The sequence below is a fragment of the Neltuma alba genome, unplaced genomic scaffold, assembly GCF_004799145.2.
Source record: "Neltuma alba isolate B1F8T4 unplaced genomic scaffold, ASM479914v2 tig00012396_pilon, whole genome shotgun sequence".
NCBI lineage: Eukaryota > Viridiplantae > Streptophyta > Magnoliopsida > Fabales > Fabaceae > Neltuma > Neltuma alba.
In genome coordinates, this window is record NW_021636890.1 from 293401 (window position 1) to 305427 (window position 12027).

Genomic DNA, 12027 nt, shown 5'->3' on the forward strand with positions numbered 1-12027 from the left:
TCAATTAGGTCTGCACTATTTTAACAAATCGCCCGCACGATTGTTTTCTATGATGTCTTAGAAAGGAAGAAATTAAAGAAAGAAATGTTGAATGTGTCAAAGAGATGTTAGGGAATAATATGATCGATAAAAGGACATCTCAAAAACAGTAATTTCAAAACATTGGCCAAATTGAGCTGGATAATAAAAATGGTAACATGCGTAATAATGGGATCCAACTGATGAAAGCGTAAGGAATAATACATATGACGAGGTCTGTTTAATTTGAGAGAGAGACAAGGGAATCTGTTGGAGACTAATTCATGCATGTATCCTCATCGATCAGTTTTTATTTTAGTACACCCCACGTCCCCACCAGCCTCCTTATCATCTACAAATTAAATACTAATAGAAACCGAAGTATGCATAATCATCATTCTCGTTTCTTAACAAGGACTACCACATACGTTTTCTAAGAACTGACACTGCCCTTACTTTGGGTTTTGGCCAATCAAAACTGCACAGTAAATTTCAGAATGATTAAGTGGTAATTAGTTAAATACATTGATTAACAGATCAGTTCAAACACTCTAAATCATAGGAGGATTAACTGATTTCAGGCATACTTAGGGGGGAAGGGATAGTACGTACTTCTTTAACTTCAAGTTAACAGAAAGGAAATATATATATTTCAATACCCAAAAATAAAATAAGAAATGCCTGTCAAGTCCATAATTTGAAGATATTTATCGTGAAATAATCTTAAATCTCGGTTGTGTTAGAACATCTATAACGTCATTGTTTGAGCTGTACGCACCAAACTTATTTAATTTCGTGAATTTGTTTCCCCTTAGAGTACTTCTTATTCTCTTATATAATTAAACACTACCACCGAGCACTTGTATCAACTGGTAAGAGTTATTCCGCCTTAACCAAAGGTCACAGGTTCAGTCATTTGGGAGTGCAGTAGTGTAAGTGGTAGGGTTACCGCCCATGTGGGTCCTACCATGACCCCATCTGGATTAATCTGGTTTGTAATTCTCTAAAGGGTTGGCCAGGATACCGGATGCATATGGTAAAAAAAATAAAATTAAACACTGAATTAATAAAGGCCTAAAGAAGTGTTATGAATAGCACCGGTGGTATTAGTAGCCCTTAAGCTTTTTCGTGGAATTTTTCCTGTTTAACATATATACCATGAGTGAAAAAGAAAAAGGATTACCCCATATGATACATTTTTGTTTAAAAGCGTCCACAGAACAAATTTTACTAATTAAAGAAAATAGCGTGTAAACGTTAATTATTTAGGCTTGAAATACTTGTAAATATTGCTATATATATATATATATCATATTTGTAAAGATATGGACGTTGGAACCGCGTTGTGTATCATAGAAGTTTGATAATTAGGGTTAAGTTCCGAAGTGGTTGATTAAGTTTAAACCAATGGTCCAATAATGTCAAATTTAAATAGACCAACAACCATGCTTCCAATGAGTCATTAATTATATTGTCTTATTTGGAGAGACATGAGCAAGTTCATGCCTCCAGAATATTCTTTAAATACTCTCTCTCTTAGAAAAATTAAGGTCGTGAAGATTAGACTTGAAGGTGACATCATCGAAAGTTCAAGTTACGTAATCTGCGATAAATATAAATTTAACCACGAGTTAAATCAGGTGATGAAAAATAACTCAATACCTTCGCTCAAGAGTTCAAGATTCTTGGATTAAAAATTAAAAAACATACCAAAAGACACATCTCATCTAGAGTCCAACTAATTAAATATAAATCAGTTAACAATGTTGTCAGATATTAAATACTCATCGCAAGAAATACAATTTTTTTAGAAAAAATGAAACAAATTAAAAGAAGCTGAAAATTATTAAACCCCAGGTAGGAAATGTCAAGAATAATTTATTGTCACTTGTAAATTCAGCATTATCAACACCAAATGAAGTGTTGTTATCAACTCTAATTTGGGATTTAGTAATTTTCTGCTTTTTTTTTGGTCATTTTTGTCATTTTTTATATATCAATTATTAACACTTTAGAAATGATTTTGATTTGACAAAAATATATTACCTATATAAGGCTAAGAATCTAATAAGTTTTTCCCTTTTGAAAAATACAGTTTCATTTAGATTAATTAATGAAAATTTGGACTCACTGATAAGCTCAGCTACATTAAACTGCAATTCGACTAGTCTATGGCCCCATATGTGTATAGGTTAGATCCTTAAAACTGGAAAGAAAATTGATATGTAATTTATTGGTTATCGTCTCTTTGCTTCTTCACTGTCTTTCGTTTTCGCGTAGCTTAGCTCTATATCCTCTGATTTTCATGGGTCAAATCCTTTTCTTTTATCCACATGCTTCGCAATCATTTTGTTTCTGGTGTGAGTTATGATGATTTTTTTTTAGCCTTTTTTTTTAATTGTTCTGCAAAATTAATTAAGCAAACCTTTTTAATACAATGTTCTTATTAGTGCAACGGTCATAGTAGCATTGGTGTGTTTTGTTAGTAGAGACGAGAGAGTTGGTATTACCTTGTCTTACAGATGGATCAAAACATAATTTTCTCCTTATTTTCCAGGGCAATAAAGGAGAGACGGCGAAAAAGAATCCCTTAAAGTCCTAACTCGGAAGCGTATATAGTTAAGCCTCCGGTTCTGAATTGTGTGCCCCAATAATGGAGCTTGAGGAGTTTGAGAATATAAAACGATTGCTTTTACTGATGAAAGTGAAATGCAGAAACCCTTTGAATTGGCAATCGATCAAATGCGCCCTTGAAAATTCAATACAACTCGAAATAATAATTCGTTTAATGAACAAAATATATAATATATACTCTTCCGATCCTTAATATAGGACCTAATTATGGAGTTAATTTTAGTCCTAAATATAAAACCTATTTCTTGTATCTATCAATTTTTTTCAAATCATCCCTATTGATACCCTCTCAACAATAATCAAGTATGAGAGGCAGGAAGCATATAATGAAGATGATTAAGATATTTTAAAAAAATATGTCATATTTATCACAGTTAACTAACTTATCTAACTTCTTTAATCTAATCAAATTAGTTAAATAGGTTTTACATTAAGGACTGGATGAGTAATAAGAATCGCAAACAATAATCCCATGAACAGAAAATATAGTATTTATATATTTCATATCTCTTGCATAATAAATAATGAAGAACATATTTAGGTTGAAGATTTTAAAAAAAAAAAAGAAAGAATAAATGTATCAGTTCTAATAGACCAGCTAGGAGGAGAGGTTTTTTTTTTTTTTTCCTTGAAAATTTTTCTAATAATATGGAAAATTTTCACCCAGAATAAACACATATATGATGATGCCGAATGATAGACAAGCACTTCTTAATTAATATAACTATGGACTCCCTCCAAATATAATTAATTTATAAATATTAATAAAATTAGTTAGGCTAGTAATTTATTGTTCTGATTTTATTAAAATACCCTCCCTAATCATTAGTATCAAAATTATCCCTACTTGAAAACCTATTTAATTAGCATGAATAATTTGGAAGACAAAATAAATTAAAAATATTATATGTAGGAGGAACATGAACTCTCCGATCCTCCTAGATGCGCTTAAGATTGGAAGGAGGATACAGATGAAGACTTAATATGAATGATTGAAATGCTAAATGAGGAGAAATTGATGAGGATGGATGGCCTACCTTGTGAGATTATCAAATATGTATGGTGAAGGAGTGAGCCTGGGTGGCTGGTTGGAGAATTGCATGCTCACACATACAAGTCAAGATTCCAGATCAAGGGGTGTTTGGCAACCCTCAAAAGTGCTTTTCAGAAGCACTTTTTCGTAAAACGAGACAAACTCCTCCATATATTTATTTCGTAAACCGTAAAAGTACTTTTGAAACTATGGTTTGGTTTCTATCCAAATACTCTTTAAATGCTCTTATTGGGATGAGATTGTTGGGTGAGTAAATGCAAAATGTTAGTATTAGCTAGCATGTGTGGGTTTGATGCCTGCTCTGTTAAAAAAGCATCGCTCGCACACATCGCTTTATCTTCTTCTTCATGGTTTCTCCAATTATGCGCACCTGTGCTCCTCTCCTCACGCGTCCCTATCACCATCCCCTCTTCAGTAGTCCTCCGCTCCCCTCTCACAACTCTCTCTCTTTTGTATTCTTATTTTAATTCTCTTTTAACATTCAAGTTCACTGCCCACTTGCTTAGCTTTTATTCATTTTTAACATTTATGGGAGAATTACTGTGTAAAGTCTCGACGAAAGACATAATGTTTCTCGTTTTACGCATAAGAGAGCAATAAATAAATTCCCGAAACAAAGGCTTAGATGAGCGCCCCAGGCACAGGGGATGGATTTACCGCAAGAGGGTTATAATTAGGAAAAGGAACAGACATTAGAGAACATTGAAAATGGGCAAAAGAGCGACTTATTAAAGATATGGGGGTGGGGCCCACCTAGGCCCTACCCTAAACACATCCTCCGGGTTATGACCACTGGCCTCCCATCCTGCTTTAGAGATGATGAAGGAATAGTGTAGTGGTTAGGGCTTTCTGTTTTGGGAAATCTTTAATGCCTATTATTAGGGCACATTTATTCGCTTGTTTCCCATTTTTGGCTGTGGCCCCCACCCCTCTCCCTTTCTGTGAGGTGGGAACGCCGAGCACGCAGTACCATCAAATTATCATCCGCTTTTGATCTCTCTCCTCTCCTTTTTTCTTTTCATCACATTTTTATCATTGAATTGAAAAAAATAAAAAATATTCTACTTTAATGAACTACCTTCAATCTTTAATATAAGAACTAATTGATTAATTTGAATAGATTAAGAAAGTTTGTTAAATTAGTTATTTGTAATAATTAGATGTTATCTGTTTCAAAATACCTTTACTAGTCATGTATTAGCTAAAACTACCATTTAATTAAATATTTAACATGTGTAATTATTACAGAAATTACTTTAAAATAAATAAATAAATATAAGAGACAAAACGAATTGGGATATTATATTTAGAGCCAAATTAAAAATCAAATTAACTGTTATATTAAGAATCAGAGATAATAGTTTATCATTACGGACCATTCCTACAAGATTTTGACATTATTTATTTATTTATTTTATGAGGGGAAAAAGGGAGAGATGATGAGAACTCCTCTCAAGGAAAATTCATTTCATCTCCCCCCTCTTGACCCTTTGTATGATAAGGGGTACATTTCAACAAATTTAACCTAGAAAAAAATAAATTTCTATTCCATCATTGAAATATTTCAGAGCCTTCTCCTTAACACATATATATTGAATGCGGTGCATTGTTATTTAAAGGTCTGTTTGGCATAAGAAAAATGGGAGGGAGGGGAGCGGAAGGAGAATTTTAAGAAACTCTATTTAAAAACTCAGAGAAATGGGGTTTTAAGAATTTTGATAAAGAGAGAAAAGAAGTAATATATAAGAGTAATAAAAGTTAATTAAAAGCTTTTAACCCGACTTCTTTAATTTTTTAAATTGAGCTCATTACAATTTTTCTTCCCTCCCCCCTCCATTTTCCTCATAACAAACAGTAACTAAGTTGTTATTCATGATTTTTGTTAGTAAGGAAGGTCAAACATATTTTCATCCATTTTTTTAAACACACTATCAGCTTTTTTAAATAAAGTAAAAAAAATAATTGGCTGCTCGTCTGCGTTGAACTCACTCAAAATTTCACATCACATGTCAACATTAAACAGGCATTACATTACATACACATCAACAGAAGTCAGACGCGACTCTGCGTTGTTGCTGACTGCAACCTCATGTGCCGAGTAGGACACATTCGTCTTTAATAATTTTGATATTGGAACAAATATACGATGAACTTTTTTAAATTAAAATTGTCTTATAGTATCTTCATTGCGTTTTTCAGTTTTTTGTGTGAATGGAATAAGTTTATTACTCCATCCATGCTTCTTCATCCTTGATTATAGGAGGCCATTAGCATTCTAATAAGCAAGAAGCATATTTCAAACGAATCAAAATAGGCTCCAACTAGTACCTTACCAAAAAAAAAAAAATACGTAAACTACAATAGATGTCATTTTCATTTTCCCCCATTTTTTATTCGACAAAGGCCACGGCTCGACTGTGTGAAGTATTTAAAAAAAAAAAAAAGTAACTGAGGCCAGGCCCATTGCCCCTAAAAAAAACTTATTTCACCAAAAAATTAAAAATAGCAGTTATTGGTTAATCCGTTAACATTTAATAACAAATACCTGCTCCTTGTGATCGAGTTATATATGAACAAATCATAAACGGGAAACAGAAAAGGAGTGCTTGGTAAAAAAATAACAAAAGAAAAATAGATAATATTGTTCTTTTTGGCTCATGGGAAAATGGATACCGCACATCTTTTATACAATTAAATTAAGTATACCCCACTCAAATCATCTCTATTTCAAAGTGATTGTGTGTGTGTGTGTGTGTAATAAGATCTGGTCAAGCGTATCTGATAGAGTTCGGATGATAAAACATTACAAAATTAATAAGAAGATGTGAACTCCATTCAATTAGATGCTAGTATCTTTTGTGAATTGTCATATGGGTAACGTAAGGGTCCAAATACTTTAAATATTATTCCGACATTTTAAATTTTGATAATTTTTCAAATTAATAGGTAATTTCATTGAAAGACTGTTTTTTTTCCCCAGTACAAATATTTTTGACTAAATATAAACACGTCTTTCTTACGATTGTACTCAAGTTTATCGGACTCGTAAATTTTGTTCGACCCTTGTCATAAAAAGACTGTTTAGTCCTTGATATACAGGGAAGCCGGGGATCCGGATTGATGACAAAAATGTCGGGTCAATTGTGGGCTAGAGGGCTGTAGAGGGAAAGCCCAGACCCAGACCCAGACCAGGCAAAGATATTCAGTAGGAAACGTTCCCACCCCTTCCTAGCGAAGCGGAATCCAGAAAAAGCGAGGGAGAAGATGAGTGACGCACCCAAGAGGCAAGGAGGCCGACCAATGCCCCCGCCTGCAAGAGGCCCTCCTCCGCCTCCTCCCCCTCGCCCACGCTTCGAACCAGTTGATCGCGAAAAGGTTCCCTCTTTATTAATCTTCCCGTCGGACCCAGTTTTTTACTTCCACCGTTCATTGACCTAGGGGTCTCAGTCCTTAATAGCTTTCTCTTCTTGATGGGTGTTTTCTGTTTCATTTCTTGCCTCCCTTTTTAAACTTAGCTATTTTCTTGCATTCGACCTATCCATTGTGCGTTTCGCTGTACTGAAATGTTCTTGTAGCTCCAATAGTCTTAGGTGTGGCTTTGGCTCATTAGTAAGGATGATTCTACCCTATGTTCTTTTTCGGGCTGTCTGATTCTTCTCTTTGTTTTATATGATATTAATTATTGTTGTTTTGTTTTTTGTTTTCCCGGGGTTTGTTCATTCCAGACGTGTCCGCTACTACTGCGAGTGTTCACTAAGGTACGCCATTCTCCAGTATCTCCACCTTACATGTTTAATGATCATCTATTTCAAGTTTCCAGTTTTTTTGTACTATTTTGGGTGTCATAATTATTCGTGAATTTGATTTATGGGATTTTGTTTTCTGTCCTCAAAGGTCACTTCTATTTGTCAGATAATTCTCCGCTGACGATTGAGAATATGGTTTTCTTACAATTGAGGTGTTTGTCAAGAGAAAAAAAGACGTTATTCGAGGCTTTGCACCTTCATTGCCATGGACATATGGTGCCTGCATCTCAAAAGAGAGCAATCGTTAAATTCCATCAAGGGTCTCTGGATTTTGTTCAGGACTAGTTCTAACCCCTCATCCTAAAATTAGATTTTGAGATGGGAGAAACAATACGCTTAGGTGTGCCATAAAGCATTCAGTTGGCCCGTTGGAGAGAGAGCATCACGGCCGCCACACTCTACAACAGCCCAATTTAGCATTTTAGTCAGCTATTAAGAACCCATCACTATTTAGAACCCTTTGCAAGTGGCCTTTTCCCCTTTTTGAAGTTCTAATCATCCCCCCGTATATCAATTAATGGACACCCTAATGGGTGGTAAAAGGTTAGCTATTGAGGTGGTAGAACCAATTAACTTAAGTACGCTATGAAGCATCCTATACTATTTGCAGTAGGATTTAGGCATCTCATACTGCCTACGAGAACAAAGTAGGGTAAAAGACCCCCCCCTCAAGCTAGCCATTGAAGTTGGTCAGTTGGATAATAAGTATCCCACCGTGCATTTTAAACTGCTTAATGGAGGATATTGCTATTCCATTCTACTTAGGGCTAGTTTGTTTAAGATTATAAAAAAATGATTTTAGTTAGGTTAAGCATGAGAAGGTTGTTGGGAGTATGAGGGAGTTGTTGGGAGAATTCAAGCTAAATACATGAGGGCTATGTTGAAAGAAGCTCATTTTGGTAAGCTATTTGGAATAGCTTATCAAGAAAAGCTAAAAATAGATTTATTGTTCTTTCAACAACTCCTGTTGAACTGATCGAAAGTCACTTTTCCTTTAAATTTGAACAAACAGGTGCTTAATCTTAATCATGTATTTTGTACGCCACCTTCGAATGCTCATTGTGAATGACTTAAATTGAAAAGCTCTTCATTCTTTTCTGTAGGGGAATGGTTCTGGGGGACACAGTTTATTATTTCCTATTTGTGAATTGGTGAATATCGTTGTCGAGTAGGTTTGATGAATGTTGTAGTTTTCTTGTTGCAGTATTTACAACCTATTATTAACATGATGCCATAGTGTGGAAAACGCTTTGCATCAATTGGCTGTTTTGTGCTTCATAAATTCTCATCATTTGTTCACTCAATTCATTCTGGGATTTTATTTCTTTCACATGATGCCTGGAGCATATTTTCCAGAGCAAGGGTCTCATCCACTGCATCTCATATTGCCTTTGTTCTGTAATCTTTTCATATATGTTGATGCACATAATCAAATGTATGCCCACATCCACTCTGACATATCCTGATCTTTTAATGTACTTCCATAGTTTCACTGCAACTTGCAGGAAATGAAATGATTGCCCTCTGAGATAGTAATCTATGCTGTTCTGTACTCTTTACATTCTGCAGACTGGAGGTCATCATACCAATGAGGAATTCGCAGTGAGAGGCAAGGAGCCGAAGGATGAGGTTCAAATTTATACATGGAAGGATGCAACTCTTAGGGAGTTAACTGATCTTGTATGAAGAAATTCTTCTTGTTCTCTTCTGTCCCCATCTTTCCGTTATATTTTCATTTGGAATTATGAGCAGGCATGTGTGTGTTTTTTGAGGGGACTTATATTTAAGGCTTCTGTTTGTAAAAGAAGTATTGTTGAGGGAAAAGCCTCATCATAAAATGGTTCACATTTAGTGTTCTTTTAAGTATGGTAGGAAGGATAGCGTGGTAAATAAAATTTAAAGCCAACCACATTGAAATAGGAGAAGGTTGGCCTGTGTGTTCTAGTAAGATATTGTCTTTTCTCAAATTTTACATCCAGTGAAATATTGAATGGGCAGTGCCTTTTGGGATGTACTGGGAAAATCTCATGGTTTCTCCAATACCTAAATTTCTATCCAGCTGATCTTAATGATGTTATACTGAGCTTGAAAATTAGCCCACCATCTTAATTTTAACTGGTGCAACAAATTTCATTGCTGTGGATCCTTTTCTTTAAATTATGATGCCACTTAGATTTTAAGCTTGTGATACATGGGCCCATTTGATTGGCTTGAGCTCTTAACTTTAAAGCAACACTAGGCACTAGGGTAGAGGTGATATGAAAAGACAGTGTTGCAACAAATTATGTACAGGATACATGGGTGGGTAGCATTTGGTCAGATTTCAATTAGAGGATATCTTTGTACCAGAATTTAGACCTCAGGTTTTGTTGGTTTAGCAATCACTATAACAGAATACTATGCTTTTGCAAAGACCCGATTCATTGAAGTAATTTATTTATCTGAATTGATGCTCTCCGCTGTCTGAAAATGCAGTCATCTCTATTTTTGATGAGGTCCCTCTGGAAATGGTGCTGTGTTTCATTTGTTCATAACGTTCTTTCTTGTGGTTGACTTGACTACCCATTTTGTGCAGGTCAAAGAAGTGGCTCCGGCTGCAAGGAGAAGAAATGCAAAGCTTTCCTTCGCATTTGTTTATCCTGATAAGCATGGCCGCTTCTTGGTTAAAGAGGCAAGTCCTCTTTGTGTTTGTGAGCTTGTGTGTCTTTTGCATATTGCGTACCACATTACTTTAGAGTCATGTCCTTCTATGCATATCCTATAGCTTCACACCTGAATATTTTGATGTTCGCTAGTGAGTTCTTTGCGATCATGATTTTGACTTTATTTTATATCCCATCAGCTAAAGTTTGTAAATATTGCTGCCGATTTTCACAAATGTACTTTCTTTTACTCTGTGCTTTCTTCTTGCTCTTCCGGTCCTAAATATAAGACTCATTTTGTAATGTTTACATCACAAAGTAGGTCTTATATTTAGAACCGGAGGAGTATTTTATTGAAGACCAAAAAAATGATAACAAAAGCATCCCCTTTTTTCTCGCCTGTTATTTTATCCTCTTAAAATTGTTCTTGAAATTAAGTATACGTTTTGTGTTGAATATCTCATATCTCATTCTTTTGCCTGTGAAAATGCAATTGATTTAATGTTGACATCTTAGTGGGATGTATGCCTACTGTATATCTCACTGCCAGGATTTTTAGTCTGTTTCTTATTCTCTTACTCTGACTTCATTTAGGTGGGCAAAACTTTATCATATGGAAATGGACGATTAGATGATGGCAAGGCTTTAGCTGAACTTGGTTTTGAGGTAACCAATATGTTTTTTCTTGGTACTTGTGATGATATTGGAACAGCTTATAAGTAGCTTTTTAATAATAATTTACGGAATACGAGGCAAGTATGTAAAAAAGTTTTGCCTTAGCTTATGTGAAACGTGCTTATAGAGATTTCCACTGCTATCCCAAACAGGCACATGGTTAACTGAGTAGTGTTTAAAATTAAGCTAAAGCGTTGAGCCTTTTTTTTGTTTCGAGGGAGATAATGTACATTTTTGAAAATAAAGAGGAGGCATATGTAACTTTTGTAAAATTCAAAGAAAGCTTGCGTGATTTCCTCGATTATTTTTAACGAAGTCTCGGACAAAATAATATTAACATACTTACAATATTTGTTGTGAGCATATGTATGCGAGTAAGAAGTGAGGAGTAAATGACTCCCACCCCAACAGTGAAAAAGATGATAATTCATATCAGTCTGTTATGCGAGTCCAATGGATTTTTGTATGCTTGAATGTTTTATTTTGTGATAAATTGATATTTATTGCTTTTGAGGGTTTATAGTAGTGATAATTATGATTTACGAGGCCTGTTACTGAGTTTGGTGTATACATGCAGATTGGCGATTACTTGGATGTGGCAATTCTATAATTGAATGTGTCGGGGATGGTCCCTTGGGAAGGTCTTGTATCACCAATTAGGCTATTTTCGAATTTAAAGAGTGTTCTCCTATGTGTACATTCTTGTGGACTATGTAGTGATCAAAGTCACTTGGACTGAAAATTCTAGTTTGCTGCCACTGCATCTCCCACTCGATTGGACGATCCCGCCGTAAACTGTCGCCAGTGAACAATTAACAAATATGTCCAATTAACAAGTAGTTCCGTCATTTTTTAAAGTTGATTTGTGTGTTTATTTACTCAAATGACTTAAATTCATTTGTTGGCCCTGGCAAGTCCAAGCAGCTATGCGGGCCTCTTTTATTACGTCGCTAATAATTCCGGGGTCTTTTTTTTTTTTTTTTTACCAGCGCTAAGAATTCTGGGGTCTAAACTTTTGAAAAGACACAAATATATCGAAAATGTGAGGCTTGTGTGGATCTGCTTTCGGTTTTAGAAATGTATCCTGCCCTAAAGTTTTCTACAATATATCTTGATAATTTGGATTTAAATTTTCTCATGTTCGAGATCGACTTTCAACGAAGGACCGGCAAATTTTTGGGATTGCAAGGACGTTAAA

The 12027-nt window shown here is 34.9% G+C and overlaps 1 protein-coding gene across 1 annotated transcript; it reads left to right on the forward strand.

The window, feature by feature from the left end:
* The first annotated feature begins 6925 nt into the window (after positions 1-6925).
* Positions 6926-11769, forward strand: LOC114726594 (histone deacetylase complex subunit SAP18). The gene is made up of 6 exons (XM_028913212.1): positions 6926-7081; positions 7432-7464; positions 9082-9192; positions 10088-10183; positions 10749-10820; positions 11407-11769. Exons 1-6 carry the CDS (start codon positions 6971-6973, stop codon positions 11437-11439), a joined length of 456 nt encoding a protein of 151 aa, XP_028769045.1. The 5' UTR covers positions 6926-6970; the 3' UTR covers positions 11440-11769.
* The last annotated feature ends 258 nt before the right edge of the window (positions 11770-12027 follow it).